General features: G+C 30.5%; 1 protein-coding gene across 1 annotated transcript; it reads left to right on the top strand.

The window, feature by feature from the left end:
* Positions 1–3,029: 3,029 nt before the first annotated feature.
* Positions 3,030–4,355, top strand: LOC105801137 (uncharacterized). The gene is made up of 3 exons (XM_012632470.1): positions 3,030–3,119; positions 3,228–3,755; positions 3,876–4,355. The coding sequence occupies exons 1-3, from the start codon at positions 3,030–3,032 to the stop codon at positions 4,353–4,355; spliced, it is 1,098 nt and encodes a 365-aa protein (XP_012487924.1).
* The last annotated feature ends 17,658 nt before the right edge of the window (positions 4,356–22,013 follow it).

Raw genomic sequence — 22,013 nt, 5'->3', positions numbered from 1 at the left:
TTCAAAATTGACATGTGGAAAAACAAGAGAAAAGTATTATTTTCTCTCTTTTTTTCATTTTTTAGAATTAGACTAATGGTCAAACCAATCAAACCACCATTTCTTGATTTGATCAATTCGTCTAATTTAATCAAATAAATTATTAAAAAATCAAAATAGAGAAAAAGTAATTCAATTGGTTTTTTTTTTTAGTTTTGTTCAATTTATTTGTATCGATTCACAAATCAATCGGTTCACCCTATCTTCGAAATAGTATCCCAACCAATTCCAAGTCTAGTTTTGAAAGCACTAATTTTGAGCGATAAAATAACTTTTTTGATCCAATCAGGTAGAGCAATGATGTAAGCATGGCCACATCATGTGATTAGTAACCATGTGGGCTTTGGATTGGGCCAAGATCCAATTCCACATCTCAATTATGCCAAGCTTTAGAGGGCTAAGTGAGGCTTTTGTTAAATTCATTGAGCTTAATAAACCTTACTTTAGAGGTGTTAGGCCTAAGGGAGTCAATCATGGACTCAACCCAATTATTAAGGCCCAACATGGGAAACCCAAGTTCAAGATGAAACATTCAGATTTCAAATCTTATACTCTATTTCATATATGTTACATTTCATGCTTTGAGTCATGTTTGTCGTATATTTATTTTGCTTCCATAGTTTTTATGTTTTCATGTTGTTTATGCTTAGTTCATTATTTTCATGTGTCACAACTTAGTTATTTTCTATGTATTCATGCGTTCCTGGCGTTTCATTTTGTTTGTGTCAAATATCATCATATGTTCATAGTCCTTTCCTCATAATTCATTTGTGTTTTTACTTATGTTTAAGATTTTGAACATAATGAAGTTCTATTTACAGTTTTGCAAGTTCATTTAGCTGACCATATATCATCTTATGACCTTTTGGTCTCCTCTTCAAATACATACATGGGAGAATGCTTAAGACATAAGAGTTGGCGCACTCATTTAAGGTCATATGTCTCTTCACATTCCATGCCCAAATGCAACGTTCCAAGCACATACATTCATGACCAAATTCGATGGATCATTCTTCATGCATGGATAAAGAAACAAGGGGGACATAATGTGACTTTTCGACAGATTCATGCACTTCCCAAATGCATGCACGTTCAAGGGGGCCTATACGGTTTAAATACAACATATTAAACCAAGTAGATACATTGGAAATAGGGAAAGAACATCCATATACATGCACAACCAAAGGGACATTTTTGGATCATTTATTTTAAACATTGAATATGCATGAACATCAAAACGAAAGATACATGAACTTGGAAGATACATTAAATTGAAAGATTCATGTATTTGAAGATACATGCATGGATCGATAAGAGAGGATGAATCTTCAACAGATTCATTGAATAATATGGTTCATGTATCAATGAATATACATGTATCACATTAATGGAGTTTGTGGCCATTCATCTAGAACTTAAATTTGAACTTATCGAGATTGTTTTCTTATGGCGTTCAAACTTATTCGATCTTATCACTTCCTTCCTTTCTGTTTTCGAAGTGTGGTGATCAATATATAAATAGTGGATCACAATTTTTCGTCACCTATCTTAACTTATCGAAATGTTAATCTGTTGGAAAAAAAATAGATTTTTGGAAGCTTTGAAGCATATTATTGATTAGTAAAGGTGGAGATTTGAATCATAAAATTATGGTTTTATATTCTACGCCATGAGACCTTTACAATGGTATATCATATGCTAAAAATGTTGAGTGATGAATGAGAAATTGATGCTCAAAGTAAGCCACTTGTGAATTATGTTGAGAATAATGGAAAGATTAGTCTCATATTTGTTAGATATCAAGTGTGGAATATGTTTATATATATGAACCAACTTGGTGGTTATTGAATGACTAAACTAATGTTCTCTCTCGCACGTAGAGGGAGTGCAAATCCAAACCCACCAAGGTTGGGGGCACACCCGTACGACATGGGCGACACGAAATGTCAGGATCGGTCGGGCCTTTCTAGGCCTGCGGATATTTTAGCCCAATACGTAATCTTATTTTTTCTTAGCAAAGCTTATCTATTTGGAATTAAAAGGAGTTAATGGCTCATTTACTTCAAACATTAATTTAGGTTTAATGGCTCCTTAATTCACGGACGTTATTGGCCCCATTAGTCAAAATTTCCAAAATTTCTTTCATTTGAATTTTATTTAAAATCAATAATATGTAGGAAATGATATACACTGAATTTTCCAAAATATCGAGAGATCTTTTCCTTACATATTTTTCAAACCATTTTCGATAATAGATGAAGGCAAGGCTATAGTTCATTAATCACTGCAACTGTGCTACTACCATGCTCATCTCGTTGTTGTATCCTAGGAGACAGTTGACCAACGTTTCTCCAGCACCAATGAAGCGGCCAAATCTGTCTTAAGGAAACTGTAAAAACAAGTCTCAACTACTAGTCCATTTTTCCTATCACCTACAAGTATAATATTTCAATCCAGTCTTTATTTTTTTTTTAGATTATATATATATGTATATCTATATTGTTCTGGTTCAATCTTGTGATTTAAGTAAATGTTTTACATTACTGTTTATTTCACTAACGTGTGTGCAACAATCTTAAGATAAGTTTCTTTAATACTTTCTAATCCGAGACGAATAGGACAGCGAGGAGAAATTGTATTCTATTTGTAAACAGAAATCAATTGAACAAGTCTGTTTCAGGATTTTATTCCTGCCGTTTAACAGGATTTGTTTGATTTTTGTTTCAAACAGAAATCAATTGAATAATTCTATTTCAGGAATTTTTTTCCTGCCGTTCAATAAAATTTATTCGATTTCTGTTGTTAACAATAATCGGTTGAGAGTAATTATTGTGTTACCAGAAATTGTTATTGATTTTGTTTCAAAATTTTTAGTTCCTAAATAAATTATGTCGTTTAACAAAATCAAAAGGTAGTATAAACTGGAAATTAATTTTTCCATTTATTATTATTACTAATTCTAGTTCCGTTTCTGAAACCTTAACAGAAAAATGGAAACTCCTACCAATTCACCCAATTTGCAATTTGGAGCGTTGGTTCTAACTCAAGCTTTGAATCAAAACTCAATGTTGTCGGTGGCTGTAAGCCACAATGAGAAGCTTGCAAAATTCTCTGGATAGAATTTTAAGACATGGCAACAGAAGATATTATTCTATTTGACCATGTTGAACTTGACCAAATTTTTGAAGGATAACCCTCCTACTATTAAAGAGGGTGAGGTAGATGATGTTACCGCCTTCACTACTGTTGAAGCTTGGGAACATTCTGATTTCTTGTGCCGAAATTACATCTTAAATGGGTTATCGGATGCATTGTATGAAGTATATAGTGTCAAAAAGACAGCTAAGAAATTATCGACGTCATTGGGCCATAAATACAAACCCGAAGATGTTGGAGCTAAAAAGTTTTTAGTTGCGAAATTCTTGAATTTTGTAATGGTTGATTCTAAACTACTTGTGAATCAAGTGCAGGAACTTCAACTGATCATTCATGGAATTTTTGCTGAAGGGATGGTCATAAGTGAATCATTCCAAGTGGCAGTCATTATTCAGAAGTTACCCCCTGCTTGGAATAACTTCAAGAACTACCTAAAGCACACAAAAAAGGAAATGTCAGTAGAAGACCTGAGTGTCAGACTTCAAATTGAAGAAAACAATAGAGGTACTGGCAAAAACCTCAGCAAAGCAGTAAATGTTAATGGTGCTAAGACAAATATGGTAAAAGTTAAGACGGACTTCAAGAAGGGAAAATAACCTCAGAATAGTACTAAATTGGAACCAAAAGGTGGCATTTCCAAGAAGCAAAAAATTTAAGGGAAATGCTTCAATTGCAACAAGATAGGGCACAAGTCATCTAACTGTAAGCTTCCAAAGAAAGTTAGAGCTAATGAGGCCAATGTTGTGGAAGAAATTTCTAATGAACTGTCTGATCTAGATTTATGTGTTGTGATTTTTGAAATCAATATGGTTGAATCAAATACAAGAGAATGGCAACTTGATACTAGTGCCATACATCATATCTGCTGTAACAAAGACTCCTGTTCTGAGTTAGTGCCTTGTGACAAAAGGGAGAAACTCTATATAAGCAATGTTGAGACTTCAAAGATCAAGGGGAAAAGTACTGTGGTCTTGAAGATGACTTATGGTAAAGAACTCAAGTTTCAAAATGTGTTGTATGTGCCTGACATATGTAAGAACCTTGTTTCTGGGACATTCTTAAGTGTACACGACTTTAAGATGGTGTTTGAATCCCAGAAGCTAATTTTGTCTAAAGGGGGAACTTTTGTGGGAAGAGGATATATATTAAATGATATGTGAAAACTTAATGCAATCTCTGTAAAAGTATAGACAATGAAAAAGAATGTCACTTCTTCTTCTATTTATATGCTTGAGTCATTTAATTTATGGCATGATAGGCTCAAACATGTTAATTATGATTCTTTACGTAGATTAATTAATTTATAGCACATTCCTTCATTTCACATTAATTATAATCACAAATGTGAAACTTTTGTTGAGGCAAAATTAACAATATCTTCATTTCAAACTGTTGAAAGAAGTATAGAACCACTTGATTTAATACACCGTAATGTTTGTGACTTAAAGTTTGTTCAAACTAGAGGAGGGAATAAATATTTTATTACCTTCATTGATGATAGGACAAAATACTGCTACGTATAGTTGCTTAAGAGCAAAGGCGAAACTATATAGAAATTTATTCTCTATAAACAGGAAGTTGAAACCCAATTCAACAAAAAGATTAAGATGGTGAGAAGTGATCGTTGTGGTGAATATGTTGAACCATTTGGTGAATACTATGCAGAACATGGTATTATTCATGATGTGACACCACCATACTCTCCTCAATCAAATGGAGTAGCCGAGCGGAAAAATCAAACTCTAAAATAAATGATGAATGCATTGCTAGGAAGCTCTGGGTTATCACAGAACATGTGTGGGGAAGCTATTTTATTAGCTAATTACCTTCTAAATAATGTTCCCCGCAAGAAAAGAGATAAGACACTATATGAGTTATGGGAAGGTAGAAAACCTTCCTACAACTACTTGAAAGTGTGGGGGTGTCTTGCAAAGGTAATGTCTCTATTACTAAAGCAAATGAAAATAGGTCCTAAAACGGTGGGTTGTATTTTCATTGGCTATGCAGATTGTAGCAATGCATATCGGTTTCTTGTGTATTTTCGTTAGTGAAATAAATGTTTTACATTACAGTTTATTTCGCTAACGTGTGTGCAACATAATCATCTTTATAGAAATTGGGCCTCGTTGTTATATAGCGTAGGTTTGTTTCTAAAATTGTTTTCGAGTTTGAAAGTTATATCCCTTTACCATTTTGTTCATTATCTTTCTTTTATCCCTACCCTTTATCACATTTTGAGTTTGATCCTGTTTAGAATGATTAAACAATTTAAACCGTGACTCGTAATTTTAACTGCGTATGAGGTTCATGTCAAGAAAACAATGATATTCAAAAATAGAATTAATTACCAACCTCTCGACTTTTGGAGGGCAAATTTCAAGTATTGCTAATATCGCTAGTTTGACCATTGGTTCAATTCCAAATACATTGATCTCAATATAAATAATTAGTTTATTATATATTAAGTAAATTTTTATCGTAATGAAATATTTTAATCATATTATTAAAATTAAAGTTTGTTAGTTACTTGTTTGTATAAAATTATAAAAAAATTATTATATAAAATCAATTGTGTTAAATAATTTTATTATAAAATATAACATATTACAAGTTAATTTTGTTGATTTTAAAATAATTAAATAGATGAAATTAATTTTAACAATTTGAAAAAACAAAAGAAGTACAATTGAGCTAAAAAACTAATAATTTGAAGAAAAAAAAGGAAAAGAAAGAAAAGAGGTCGCTAAATGGAAAAAGAAAGAAAGGAAAATATAAATAATTTGATGATTTAGGTTCTTGTTGGTTCAAGTTCCTTATCATAATTGCATTATAAAATATATATAATGATTTAGATAAAAATTATTTAGTAATAGTAGATCACTAATTGAATTTTAATAATTTAAATTTATTCTCATCAATTCAATAACTAAAATTATTTTAAATCGCATTTAAATATTTCACGCAACATCCCTTACATTAGAGAATACTTGGAAGCGAAATTCAGTATGGTCTTTTCTTTCGTTAAAATAGATGAAGACGAGCATTATGATACAAAGAAATTAGGGTTATGGTTTGTTAATAGTTTATTGGAATCCAAAAAGAAATATAAAATCACAGCTTTACACCTAATGTGGATAAATTAGGATATGTTTTTAATTACATAACGATGGATTGTTGTACTTTACTTTATGAAACCGTATCAACTTTGATGAGAATGCCTTTTTAGGTTACCTTTTTGTTGGCCTGTAAAGATATTTAAAAGCCATGTCTACGTCTTCATGAATGCAACTTCATCAATGGAGGCACTAAATTGTCTTATAGCATTTTAGATTTTATAATAAAGGTATATTATAATGGGTTATTATTTAATACATTGGTGATAAAGTTTAACTTTTAATCAAATTTAAGAAATTATCAAGTATATTTAATTGATATTTTGAAAATAAAAATTAAATAAATAAGACACATGATGATTTTTAAAGTTTGTTTGTGGAATTAAAAAAATTAATCCCAGATAATAATATTTTAAAAATAAAATAGAATAAATAAAACACATTACGGTTTTTAAGTTCACTTGTGGAGTTTAAAATTTCACCATCTATCAAATAATAATGCTAATAAAATTTGAGTAACCCACACCAGTAGTCACTCAACTATTAGTAAATTTCTTTTTTAGTCACCTAATTGTTAAAAGTTACAAAATGGTCACTCCAACCATTAGTTTATTTCTTTTTTGGTTACCCAATAATGAAAAGTTACAAAATGACCATCCAACCATTCAATTTTATCTTTTTAGTCACCAATTGATAGCGTCTTTTAAAATTGGCATAATAGCAATTTTAACCCTAAACATTTATAAATTATGTCAATTTAGTCTTGATTCTAAAAAAATCTAACCCTCAACATTTTACACATTGTGTATTTTGACCTTTTTTTTAGTTTTACTTTTCTTTGTGACATTGAGGGTTAATTCTAAAGAATGAGAAAAGATAAAATTATTATATTTGATTTTTTTGTTTTTTTATATTTTCAATCAAATTTAGCTAATAATTTTTTTTTAGTTTTTTAGGTGAAAGAATCACAAAGAAAAACAAATTTGTAATAAAGATCGAATTACACTAAGTGTAAATGTTGAGGGCTAAAGTTGCTATTATGTCAATTTTAAAAGTTGCCACCATTAGCCAGCTGATGATCATAAAAGAAATTTACTAATAGTAGGGTGACTAAAAAAGAAATGTACTAATAGTTGAGCGACCATTTTCTGACTTTTCATAGTTAAGTGACCAAAAAAGAAAGTTACTAATAGTTGGGTGACTACTAGTGTAGTTTACCCTATAATTTTTACCCCTAAACTTGGTAATTTGGTCCACTTAAATACATGTGTTTTTTTATCTACTTTACACACTTGAATTTGCCAAATAGGTCATTTTTGTCCTTAAACTAGAAAAACATAAAAAGTTCGATGATGTGAACTATGATATTATGTTACACCATCACTTGAAAATTAAAAAAACTATGTAAATTTTCAGGTGATAATGTGATATAATCTTAGAGTGTCACATTTAATGTTTTAATAACCAAATTGTTGGTTGAACTGGTCAAACCATTTCTTCCTAATTAAATCAGTTAGACCGCTACACAACAATAAGTAAATAAATAATAAAAAAATTGATTAAACCTATTCAACATGTTCAATTGACAATTTTTGTCTCAGCTTTTAATTTTTACCAATTTCAAGCAGTTTCTGATTCTATCGATTCAACCCCTTTGTTCAAACCATTATACCAGTCAATTCTTGGTCCAATCGATTTGACCGACTGATCTGATCCTATTCTAGTAACACTAGTCACAACATCAAATCTTAACAGAATCCAAATTTAGAAACCAAAATAGATCTGATTGCAAGTTGAGATACCAAAGTGGTAAAAAAGTTTAAGTACCAAAATAGATCTAATTGCCAAGTGTAGGAACCAAAAATTATATTATCCCTATAATAAATAAATAGTATTTATAATTATTTTTAAAAGGGATAAATCTCCAAACTATTTTACCGCGATTCCTGCCTCTATGCGTGACCCGAATAAGAAAGTATGCCACGAGTGCCTTTTACAAATTTTTTCATGTCTTTGTTTATTTTTGTAATTTTCATTATCAATCATGCAAGAATTTAAAAAGAAAAAACAGTTTTAGAAAAATAAAAAAACGTAAAAAAGGTTATGATTCTTTAAATTTACATCTTTTATATCTTTTAAGTTGTAATAGAAAAGATCTTCAAAAAGTTTTAATAATACATTAAATATTGTTTTAATAATATTTGAAAATTAGTTATAAAACAAAATTTTAAAATAATTTCCTTAAAACAATTTAAAAATAAAATTGATATAAAATTAATCGAACTTTCACGTTATTTTATTAATCTCACTTTAACAAAATTATATTTTGAAAAATTATTATGCATTCATTTTATAATCAATTAATTTTTATGTAATTATATTTAATATCAAATACTTTTAATTTAAAAATAATGGATAATATTAAAATTTTGAAAAGAATTATTGCAATTCAGAATTAAAATTTTCCCGAATGATGTTTGAATTAGATCGTGAATAGACTGGGTTATCAGTCCGGAGAAGGGCATTAAACTAATTGAACCATTAATTGCTAGTGATTGATTGAACCAGTTAAAAAATTGGTTGAATAAGATTTTTTAGTTTTTATTTTTTATGATTTTTAATATGACCCGTGAACTAGTGGCTTAATTGGTTCGATCATCGGTCTAATTATAAAAATATTATTTTTCATAAAGTAATAAACTTTCAAATTATTTGATAAAATAAAAGTATTTAAAAATATAATTTTGTTAAAGTGAACTTAATAAAATAAGGTAAAACTTTGATTAATTTTGTATTAAATTTTAGTTTAGTTTTCTTTTTTCTTTTAAACTTTTTAGGAAACTAATTTAAAATTGTTTTAAAACTATTATTTTAAAATTATTAAAACAATATTTAATGTAAAAAAACTTTTTAAAGATTCTTTCTTCTATTTCAGCTTTAAGAAAAAAGAAAAATAAACTGTAAAAAAAAAAAAGCACACGTGGAATATTTCCCGGCCAGGAATCTGGGGGTTGGAGATTTTCCCTTCACTTGAAGGGCCAATAATTATAATTGAAAAAAAAAAAAAAACAAAAGAGAAGCAAACTAGAAATACAATTTGAATGAGACTGGATTTGAGTGGAAATTAAGTTTGGTATTAACAAATGTATCTGAAAAATAATTTTACATTGTTTATATTAGGGTTTATTTTTAGTGCATTAGTAGCATATGAATCTATGCATTATCATCGTTACTTAATCTTTAATTAAAGCCATAATAATTTATTTGGACCTCCAATTTTATAAAAAAAGTTATTTTAGTATTTCATTTAAAATTTTATTTTATTTTGTCCTAAAACTTGCGTTTTTATCAAATTACCTAAAATAAATAGAAAAGTTAACTTTGATTAACTTAATTTTGCTAACACGACATACACGTGAATTGTCATGTGGATGTTTCACGTCTATGTCACGTAATTAACTATTTAATTTTTAAAATTAAAAATTTAAAAAATATAAAATTATTTTTAAAATATAAAAAATTATTAAAGACGTATACAAATTATAAATTTTTTAATATTTTAAAATTTAAAATTAATTAATTATTAACGAACATACACATGGATTGTCACGTGGATGTCACGCTAGTAAAGTTAACAAACATTAATTTTTCATCCATTTTGGGTGGTTTGACAAATAATGCAAATTTAAGGGCTAAAATAACTAAACATTAAATGAAAGATTAAAAAATATTTTATTATAAAATTGAAAAGTCAAATAAATCATTATACCTTAATTAAATTTATTAAGGGATGGTTTATACTTATGGCATGGGACAATTCACTTTCAATGTATAAATTTATACATTAATAGTATTTTAAAATTAACTTTTATATTATTATTTTGTTTTGTTTTAGTTTTCTATTTGTTGTTTTATTGAATTTGGATTAGAATTCGAAATTTCAAATATTGTGAAATTAAGTTACATATATATGTTTTTATTAAATTGTCTTGGTGCCAATTGCATGTTCCAATTGCACCATTATTTGCAATTAACTTTAGACAGTTGTGTATGATAACATGCTTTTGACAGAAAAATCTTGTTTTATTTATCATATCACTTTGAGAATTTTGACTAACTAAATCACGTTGAAAAGCAGTCAAGTAGGGACTTTATTTGCCGTTGTGTATTCATGTTTCCATATATGAGGAGGTTTCGATTTTATAGAAGTTTATTTCTTGAAGATCTCTGCTTATTTAATATCAAATAGAAGTCCTATCAAAGCAAAATTCCAAGGAGACCATGTCCATACTAGTAGAAAATTTACAAGCCTACAATACTTATTTAATAAAGGCTTGTTTACTTAATTGTGTACAATTTGAACAGAATACATATCTAGTTCATCTTAGGAACTTGTTTTGAGTGCAAACACCTTCTAAACAAAATTGTTTCATGTTTAATTTCTAACTAAACTTTCAAGGGGAAAGTCTTAGTGGGGTGAGTGATATAGTTGATGTATAAGAGTGAGCTTGCAACTTGACTAGTGAGTTAAACTTAAATTACATCTTGTACCGTTGATTGGTAGTAGATTACTCTCTATGAAAGGCCTCGTAGATATAGAAAATATTTCTGAATTGTGTAATCAATTCTTGTGTCCATCTCTACTTTTACTATTTTGATAATTTATCCAATTGCAACTTAACTAACAACTGACAAGCAATTTAGTATTTACAATTGCTATCAGAGCTAGACATATGACTTACTACGTGAGAGGTCCCATTGTTGAATTCCTTGGACAAGTTAAACATCTTACTATGCCTATTGGAAAGCCAAGATGGTGGCTTTTATCAAGTCCTTAAACAATAAAGCTTGAAGCGTTGCGCTCAGTGGTTGGGAAATTCTTATAATTATTTTTATGTTGGAAAAATTGTTTATGAAAATAGTTCTATTGTATAACAAAAATTTTAAATTTTCATAAAATGAATCATTGTTGTGTTATCTATGGCAATAAATTTTATCAAATTTAGCACTTGTGTTTTTGGACTAGAGAGACTTATCGAATTTTAGCTTTATACAAAAACATTCTCCACTATCATTGAATCCTCGGTTGCTAAGAGAGTGATCTCTTAATCAAACCGAACACAAAACGAAAGCTCTAACTTTCTAGTGGGGAAAGTTTTGCTTTCTCTATGGTAAATGAAAACCAAAGAGCACCAACTCGAGTACTCACAAATTTAGAATTTATTTTGTAGCTAAATAGATTTTTCTAAATTTCGGCAAAATATCCACATATATGTGTGTTATTATTTTCGGCTACCCATAATCCCTTTATATAGGGAAAATCACAAGATTTCTAATAGGGCAAGAATAGAGGGTAAAATAATATTTTTAATAAAAAGTCGTAAAGGGACTCTAGGGTACACTTGTATGTGCAGTCTAGTTTTAAATTAAATTAAAATAAGCTCATACAATTATTCAACCAAATAATCAATTTTTATTCCCAAATATTATTAATTAATTAAAATTAATTAATTCAATCAAATTATTTTCTCAAACTAATTTTAACTCTATTAAATTCATGACGACTTTACCGTAATATAATCTATGAGTCAATAAATTTAATTATCCTATTCAAGAAAAGCGCAATGACTAAGTTATTTAATTTTCACAACAAACTCAATTATTTAATTACAACTAATTAAATAATAATTAAAAAATAAATTAATTTCTAAGTCTTTTATTGTTCTGTCGAGAAAGTACATTTATTATGGATAGTAATTCATGTAATCTATTTCTCTCTCATCGTATCTATGAGTTAGCAGAAGGACTGATTGTACATATAATTAGAGCTTAAATAATTTGTACTTAAGTTTTGATTTTTCATTTATTAATTACAACATTATTTAGTCATGGAGTCAATCCATTAAAAGTACCATGACTGAACTCCCCAATATATCCCATTACAAAAACAACACAAGTTCATGCTTTGTCCAATGACCTTATCATAAATGTGTTACCCTCATAGGATATCCTTAATCTTTTTTGGGTTATATTTGTTGACCCAATATGATCATGTTTTATCTCATGGTCACAAATTGATCTCTCCAAAATGAAAAAGATTATTACTAAAAAATAGTAATAAAAATCATTTTCCCTTGTCAAATGACCTGTGACCACGTTCCTTTTTCATAACCCATGCAATTTCAATGAGAAAAATATATTCACTCTTTGATCTAGTTATGAATTTCAGTTTTGTAAGTGAAGTTATGTTATACATAAGTCATATACCCAACATATCAGCTTTCACCTTTGACATTGACTGAGTTTAGGCTTTTAATATATCAAAGTATTTGAGTTACATGCACATAGTCAATCACTTACTCAGGATTGAGGTAAGCCACACTATAAAAAGCACAAGTGAATTAATCCATAAATGGATTTAAGATTAATTAAAGTTAGGTCATGTCCAATGTATTGTCATTCCAGACAATCACACTTGTGTCTCTATTTTTTTGGGAGTAATTTATTCTAATACCTAAGACAAGATATCCCCCAAATTAGACTTGATAGATGACATAATAATTCATTGAATCAGTTGCTCATTTTAATTCCTTAAACTATGAACTATTTAAATTACCTAGTAATTTAAGATGAATTCTTAGTTCAAAATCCATCAATATGGTACAACTTAGTATTAGTTAAACATTAGTAATGAACGAGTTAATATTTTCTTTGTTAATTTTTCTTTTCGTGCAAAATCTAACGAGAAAAAAATAAACAAAATAAAAATTTAGCTATGGAATTTTATTAACCAATATGTTTGAAACATCACAAACATTTATGAAAAAATAATAGTACTAAGGGCACAAAATCCAAACAATCTTTCACTTGCCCTAATGGAGTAAATGAGCCACAGTTCGTATTTTCATACCCTCTACATGTTTCTCAAAACTCTTAGCCATTAGATTTTTGGAAAACGGATTTGCAAAGTTGTCCTTGGATGTGAGTTTGACTCCATCTACTATTTATCTGCTACCACACGATGATGTATGATATGATACTTGCCATCAATAAGTTTTGTCCTATTATGATTTATGGTTTCCTTAGTATTAGCTATTATTGCATTGTTATTACGACATAATGTGATAGCTTTTCCATACTAGGAAAGACTTCAAGATTTGTTAAGAACTTTCGAAGCTAGATTACTTCATTCATTTCTTTAGAAGCAGCCATATACTCAACCTCAATAGTGGACTCAATAGTACAACTCTACTTGATAGTTATTCACATTATGACTCCAATGTCTAGGATAAAAACACAGCCCAATAACAATTTCCTTAAATCGCAACATGTTTGGAAGTCCGAATCCACATACTATGGGGTATAAATCCCCTCCATAATATACAAAAAAATAATCTTGTAACACTCCAAACCCTATCTAGTCGTTAGATCCAAATATGTGATGTCATATTATATTGCCAAAGCAATTTAGACTATCTCATTACATAATCATAAAATTTAAATCATAGTTACCATTCAAACCAATTTAATTATTAATTATATTCACAATTATACATGCATAATGTCTAAGTTTTAAATTCATCATTTTACGGAGTTGTGAAAGGTAAAATTTTGAGTTAGGACTCGAATCCAAAATCGAATATAAAATTTCAATGTTGTGTCTCAAGACAAGAGACTTCTTATCTTGAGATAAGCCTCATTTTATTTTTGGAATTTTTCTTTGAAGTTAATCTATCTCAAGCACTAGAAATTGTGTCTTGAGACAAACCTACCTTTTTTTCTTATGTTTTCTTTGATGTTTCCTTATCTAGAGACAAAGGTCACTTTGTCTAATCATCTCGAAACCTATTAGATTGGTCTCGAGGCAAAACTGATGCAATGTCCCTAATGGTAAACTTTATTCTTATGGTCTCGAAACATGTTCTTCCTGTCTCGAGACTTTATGGTAACCTAGAACCTAAAATGAACATTTCAAAGTATCCTATTTAAACATACTTGAAAAATTCACAATTCAATTAAACCAATTTTAGCATATGCAAAACACAATCAAACACCACCGACTCATAACATTTGAAGCATCAATGCTCAACCAACCAATTTGCATAATCAAACACATATAAACTAGTATAACTAGCAACGAATCAAAGGATGAAATTCATCATATCAAACCTTATAGGCCAAATACCAAAACATTAACTTAGCAACAGACCTAAAATAGCCTAGGTACATGTCATATTACCAAAATGCATATATACATACAAAAGAGGTGACTAGATGTATTATGAGCTAAGTTGTTGAGTTCAATGCTCGACACTTCCAATCTATGTTAGGTCTCGTCTGAGACCTATGATTTATCACAATTCGTTGTAGCAAATTAAGCTCTTTTTAAGACTTAATGAGCTTCTATTCAAGTAATTCTATGTCCTTTGATGCAATTTTTAGATTTAGTTAGTTTTGTATTTGAATTAAATAAAATGAACTTTTAGTGTTGTTTTATGACCTATTAGGCCAATCCGGGCCTAAAGAAGAACTAACGTGTTGGCTAAGTGTGTATAACAATATTGTAGGCTGACGAGTCAGTGGACTGCTCTAGATGTCGCAACATTCAGAAGGAATGTCGTGTCACCCAAGTTCGACCCAAAAGGGGGAGCATACAACCATCGATGTCATGAAAACTGCCATCCTATGTCACGACACCCAAATTCAAAGCCATCAATGTTGCAACAACCATCATCCCATGTCATGACACCTAACTTCAAACCAAGAGGGAGAGCATACAACATTCAATGTTGCGACACCAATCCAACGAGGCCCATTTGTCAGCCAAGGGTACTTTTCATTTGCACAATAATAATTAACATGTTTAACAGCTTGTAATTAACCTAATTTGGTCATCTAACATGAACACTATAAAATTTAGCTCTCAGGACTTAATTTGTAATACCCAGTTTTGGACGAGTTCTGAATTTGGCGAGTAAATCAAAAGTAACCTAAGTGGCGTAGTGCTATCCGCCCAGTTGTTGTGATTGCAGTCGTAAACTAACTAAAAATGTAACTAAGGAAAGTGTACCTATCAATTAATAGTATAGCTACGGTGGAAAAAGATATTATTCCCATGAAGACTAAAAGTACTAGTAATTACTGTCTTTCTATTATTTAACCGACAAGTTGAAGTGATTGATTAAAACTAAAATTAACTAAATTAATTAACTAAAGAACATGACAAAAAAAAATCAGGAAAATAATCGATTAACAACCAAGAAGCAAGACAATACCTAGGAAAGAATCCACCTAGACTTCATCTATTATTATCAATTTAAATTATGCAATTTCTTCGATTAGTACCTTGATCCGTAGAAATCCCTAAATTATGCTAATATCTCTTTTCAAGACTAAGAGCAATTGACTCTAGGTTAATTAATTAAATTTCCTTCTAATTAAAACCCCTATTATTGCATTGATCTATGGATCCCCCTATTAGATTTGACCCTAATCCAATAGATTTATGTTTTCCTATTTCTAGGATTCCATGCAACTCCACTTAATTATGCTAGATCTACTCTTAAACAGGGTCTATTCCTCCTCTGATTCAAGCACATAAAACATGGATTAATAGTCTATAAATATTAAACCAAGAATTAAACACACATAATTAAGAACAATATCCAATTATTTATGATGTAAAATATAAATCAAATAACAGAATCCATCCTAGGGTTCATCTCCCTAGGTATTTAGAAAATTAGTTCATAATAAAAAATATTTAGAAAATTAGTATAACCACAAGAAACGAAAAAACTCATAATAAACTTCAAAGAAATCAAAGGAGATCTTCAATCTTGATAGAAATCTACTTCCGAGTCGGCTCCAATGGTGTTTTTCAAGTTGTTTTCTTTAATATTCTCTGATGGCTTACTCCCCTCTTCTTATCTTTGTCATATATAGGGCTCAGAATGCCCGAAAAACCTAAAAAAAAACGCTTTCTCGTAGGTTTGGAGTGCAATTTAGGATTTCCACACGGTTTGGCACATGACCATGTGGCAACCTCTATGCCTCACAAAGCCGTGTGCCTAGACCGTGTGGCTTTTGAAACTTGCTCTAATTTTTCAATTTTCACTCGTTTTTGCTCCTTTTTCTCCAAATGCTCTCCTAAGTATAGAATGAGACTAAAACATGTTACTTTTGGCATTTATCATGTTGTTCTGACATATAGATCAGACACATAGTAGGTATCGGGTTATTAAGCGAGGATTGCTCTTAGAATGTATTTGTAATACCCTATACCTAGCCCGATTGCCGAACCCGAATATCAGAATGTCACATCACCGTCACACATCACACACATTACAAAATGTCACATTAATATGCAATCGTCCTCTTTATTAGCGTTCTTACAAATTTTTAAGTCAATCATATATTAATCATCATTAAAACATGTTAAACATACTTCAAACAAACTTATAATATCAATTAAACATGCATTAGAGCCACTTAGCAAAATTCCAAAAGAAGTGATGCAGGTATCGATACCGAAACAAATGTATCAATATTTCTTTTAAATAGTATCGATACCGATTCGAAAATTAATACCAAAATAGCATTCTATTTTCGTCTAAAAATCAAACCCTAGAATTTATTGGTACCTTTATTAAAGTATCAATTATTTTACCCCAAGTATCAATACTCGTGATAAGGTATCGATACCAAATTACAATATTGACTTCCTGCACATCGAAATATCACAGATGTATTGTTTTTATAACCCGAATATCGACACCTCTGCTCCAGATCATAAAAAATTAGCAGTTTAAGGCATATAATCCATTGAAAATAATAACTACTCAACATGCTACTTTTACCTTATCAAGTAATCACCAAAACGACCACAATATCAGTTCAATCATCGAAAACATGTCCGAGCAAGGAATCAACATAACAAGTTCCAAGTCCATAAATCTTAAGAGCAAATAAGCTATGAAAACATCCAAAAAATCATGACAATATTTATGCAACAAACCTTGCACATTATTCAATGTTCATTGACCATACATGCAGTTCATGACACTTCAACATAGCAAATAAACAAACCAACACAATACCAATGAAATAATTATAACATCCATCAAAAGTGCCAGAGAACTAAACCTATAAAATATCATGGGGACCACAATAATAATCGATCAAAGTCTAACCACATTACCTTATCCCCACAGTTGATAGAATAATATTAATACCACCTACACAAATACTAAAATCTAACTTAGTTCACTTCCTTGGGATCCCCACACTGCTCACACCGCAAACGCTAAATACCTGCAATGGTTAAAGAGAGTGGGTGAGCTTAAACAAGCTCTGTGAATGTCAGAATAACCACAAAGTATACACAACATCAAAGGTTAAACAAGAGCATACTACAATGCATTCACAGTCATATTCTAACCAAATCAAAATAACATATTCACGTTTCATTAAACCATAAAACTATACTCTCATGTACGACTACACTCAAATCATATTCAAATAACTCATTTTACAATAATTCATCAAGACTAAACAATGTATACATGCTTTACTAAATCACAAGTCTAGCTTATATATTCATATACATTCACAAGTTAAATGATAAGGACCCAAACTACAATTACATACACAATTTACCAAGAGAACATACTAACATTTTCATGAAAATTAAATCAACTCATTTAGCATATTATCCACATGTTTATGCATCCATCTCACATCCTATTATGACAATATATAAGATCACATTTAAACAATAATTTGACACTTAAGACTGAAACATAAAGGTGGACTTTATCACCACAAATTGGATAAATGGATCTCCAGCACACCAAATGACTCGTAGAGTTGAACATATCCCAAAAATGTAGCATATAGCTACCACCTTCCAACACACCAAACATGTCGCATTGAATGGAGCTTAACTCATAATCCCTTATCTCTCCAACCTGTCCCAGGGCTACATATAGGTGAGTACTCACAATCCTATGGCATGCAAACTATATCCAATGGTTTCAAGAGATCACAAGGCCAAAATTACCACAATTACACATTTTAATTACTGATTTAATGCACATTATCTCTATTCGTATTCATCAATTACATCACAACTTGTACACAATGCATGCTTATCAGATTCACATTTAATTGCACTTTAAGTGCCATAATAATGCTCATTGAGCCATCACATATCCGACCACATATGTGTATATTAAAATCAGTACACCATTTATCACATATTACCTATCATAATAATATCACATTCCACAATTCAACACATATATACTTACTGAAATTTCACTAGCTTTTGCTACATATTTGCATTATTAACATATCATTATCACTGTCATTTGACATGTATATCATGCCCACAACACAACATAATTCATAATAGTCATCACACATGTCACATATCACAATATCGTAGCATAATAATCAATCCACAATTTTTCACATAATCACATAATTGCCAAAATAAAGCAAGGGAAATAGAAAGCTTACACTCGAAACTTAGGATAAGGGTTTAGGCTATTCCTAAGCTCCTAATTAACAATATGAATCGTGTCTACAAGTAACACTTCCAAACATTCATCGATCACGCTTTCGCCTAATTGCCGAAAAACTTAAACTAGTTTTTCCTTGCCTTTCGTCTTGCTCGTAGAAGGCTCCAACGATTTCGATGCTGCACACATAATAACCACACAACATAGATCATCAATTAGCAACCAAAGACTCACCTAATTCAACGAAAAATGCAAGCCTAAGCTATATTCTCTTGTAATAGAAACATTTGGCATAACAAACTTGAATTTCAATTATCTTGGTCGATACTTAATCTTTTAGCCTAAAATTGATTCCATTCATCTAATTATTCACCTACGACTGATTCACAATCTTTAAACTACTCAAAAGTACCCAATTTCTGATATCAAAATTTTTGACATGTTTATGACAATTTTCACGAAAATTCATTAAATTATTAGAAATTCTTAATAAAACTTTAAAGTAAGTTTAGAAACTTTCTAATCACGTAAAACTAATTGAAAAACACTTTGAAACCACCTTTTATTCAAAATCCCAAAATCCATCATTAACGACCCAATTTTTACATTTATTTAAAACATGTGCTTTAAGCGCTAAAAACTCAATTTAAAGAATAAAATAACATAAAAAACTTATAAGGAATCGGATCGTTACCTTGATGATAAATGGAACATTTGACATAAAACCCAGAAAACCTAAAAACTCAATAATGGAGAAATCTATGGTGTTTTGAGTGTTTTTCTTGAAATACTATAGAGGTTTATTGATTGGGTGATAATAAAAATTAAAGGAATTAATTTTGAGAATCAAAATTGAATGAGAGAAGCTTTGGACTAAAATTGACGGTTAAACAAAAATATGGAGAAGAGACGAACGAGGGTTTTATAAAGATGAAGGGGGACAATAGGGTGAAAAAATAAAATTTGGTTTAATTGCCTTCTAAAAACTCATAAATTAAACCCTTTTACAAATCAATCCTTATTTCAAAATTGAAATCCTTTTGAACATTAATTTCAAAAATTGTTTTAATTTCCAAAATGACATAGACAAAAACATTTTCGAAAACCACGCTAACGGAATTCCCAAGCTCATTAGAGATAAAATCCCCTTTTTACTTTCAAAACTTCTAGGCCAATTTTGGGGTGTGATAGTATTAAGTTGGTAAATTGTTGGGACCCCGATTGAGGATTTTGAGAGCCGTAACAGTTGGTAGGGTATTGACATGAGTTTGAGGGGGGAACCATAGTACCGTTGGGGGAGAATACTGATAATACTACTAAAAAGGTTATAATGTGTCTTTTTGTAAGGGTTATATGATGTTTGTTGGTACGAATTATTGGAGGTTTGTTGATGGGGGTTTTGATGTGTATGCATTCATTCTTGTGTTGTATTCGTCTAGGTTGAAGGTACGTTTCTTTAGAGAATTTTTTATGATTATTGAGGTTGAGCTCATTGGAATGGGGGACACTAGAACTCATGCTGACCATTTTCGTCCATACTCAGCACACAAAATTGTTAACCAGTGAGATTAATAAGAAAGAGGAGATGGAGGTTATGATAGTGGTTTACCCTTGATTGGGGTTAGAGAGCCACTAAATGCTGAGTATGATAATATTGCTTGTAGAGATAAGTTTTTTTTTAGAAGAAGGATAATGAGGAAAGAGAGATGGTTTATGTGTCTTAGTCTTCTTCTCATATGATATAATGAGTTAATATATAGGATAACAAAGATGCCCACGTGTCCTAAACTCATTGAAAATGGAGTTATACCTTGTTGCCTTATAGTGGCAGTGATGTGATGTCCTAAGATATGAATTCTTAGGATAGTTAAGTAATCAATAATCTTGAGATCTCACATACATTTAAGAATGTGGAATCCATAAAGGTTCACTAGTCTATTGGGGTTCAAGGTTTGCCTGATTAGAGGTTAGCCCGGTGTGGATAGGTCGACTTGTTTTTTTTAAGTGATGAAATGTGGGAGAACACATGCAGAAGGTAGAATAAGTTTAAGTAATGCCATTAGGTTGATACCATCGAATAATAATTTAGAAAAAATAGTAATATATTCTTATGGCACAATTCACAGATCAAAACTCGTGACCATTGCGCATAGAATCGCTTATGGAGGTCAATTCACTAGATGAGGCTCATTTAACCTATAAGAACTAACTCGACTCATGAAATACATGAAAAAACCTATCTACTTAAAGCCTTGGTGGCTTAGTGAAACACTCGAGTAAAACTAGAGTTACCATGGTGAATATTGTAAATCTTAAGGGATAACATTGAATATTTTTTAAATCCCTTAGGACTCTCATATTGTAGATAGGCTTTAATCTTGACCATCAATGTAATTTAAACTGTACTATTGGATCTAGGGGAGCTCAACTATAAATAGTGGCTTTCCCCCTTCATTTGTAATCACTCAGTGTATTCCATTCAAAGTTATTGAATATATTTGAGAGCATTTAGTCAAACACATTGTGTGCATTATTTTTTTTGCCTTTTCGATTATTTTGTCCCTTCTTCACTTAAAAATTTGTTTCCATTTTATTTCAGCGCCTTAGAGAATTTCTTTAAAAATTCTCACTTTTTTGAGGGTAAGGCTAACTTAGGTAGATTTGAAGAAAATAAATCACCTAAGGCCACCCAATTTGCTAGACTGAATTTCTAGCCTTGTGACAATTGATATCATAACCAAGGTTTGAAGGTGTCGAGTAAAATGGTGAAAGAAGTTGAAGAGCAAGTTGAACCACCAAGGGAAACTCGTGAAAGGGGTAGGAAAGCTAGCATATCTAGTGATATGTTGTCAAATATGGAAGGCCAGATGACCAATCTTAAGGAATTTGTGAGTGTTAGGAGGAACACTCAAGGTAATTGAGGGATGCACCGTAGAGTTGGACTCGAAAAAAGATTAACTTAAGGGATATATGGTGGAGGTTCTCAGTTCCAATGTTGATGCGATGCAACGGGTGCTCATATCTACTATGAATAAGTTGATAGTAAGGGATGATGATCTTGAAGCCATGGTGATAACCTTGAATGAACATATTGAGGAGCTCAAAAGGGAGGTCGTTATCTACAAAGCTTCTTTGGGTAATAGGGTTTTGGTTGCTGCACCTAAGCCTAATCTGGATTTTT

This window comes from Gossypium raimondii, chromosome 11 (assembly GCF_025698545.1).
Source record: "Gossypium raimondii isolate GPD5lz chromosome 11, ASM2569854v1, whole genome shotgun sequence".
NCBI classification, from domain to species: domain Eukaryota; kingdom Viridiplantae; phylum Streptophyta; class Magnoliopsida; order Malvales; family Malvaceae; genus Gossypium; species Gossypium raimondii.
This window is presented reverse-complemented; position numbering and strand designations above follow the sequence as displayed.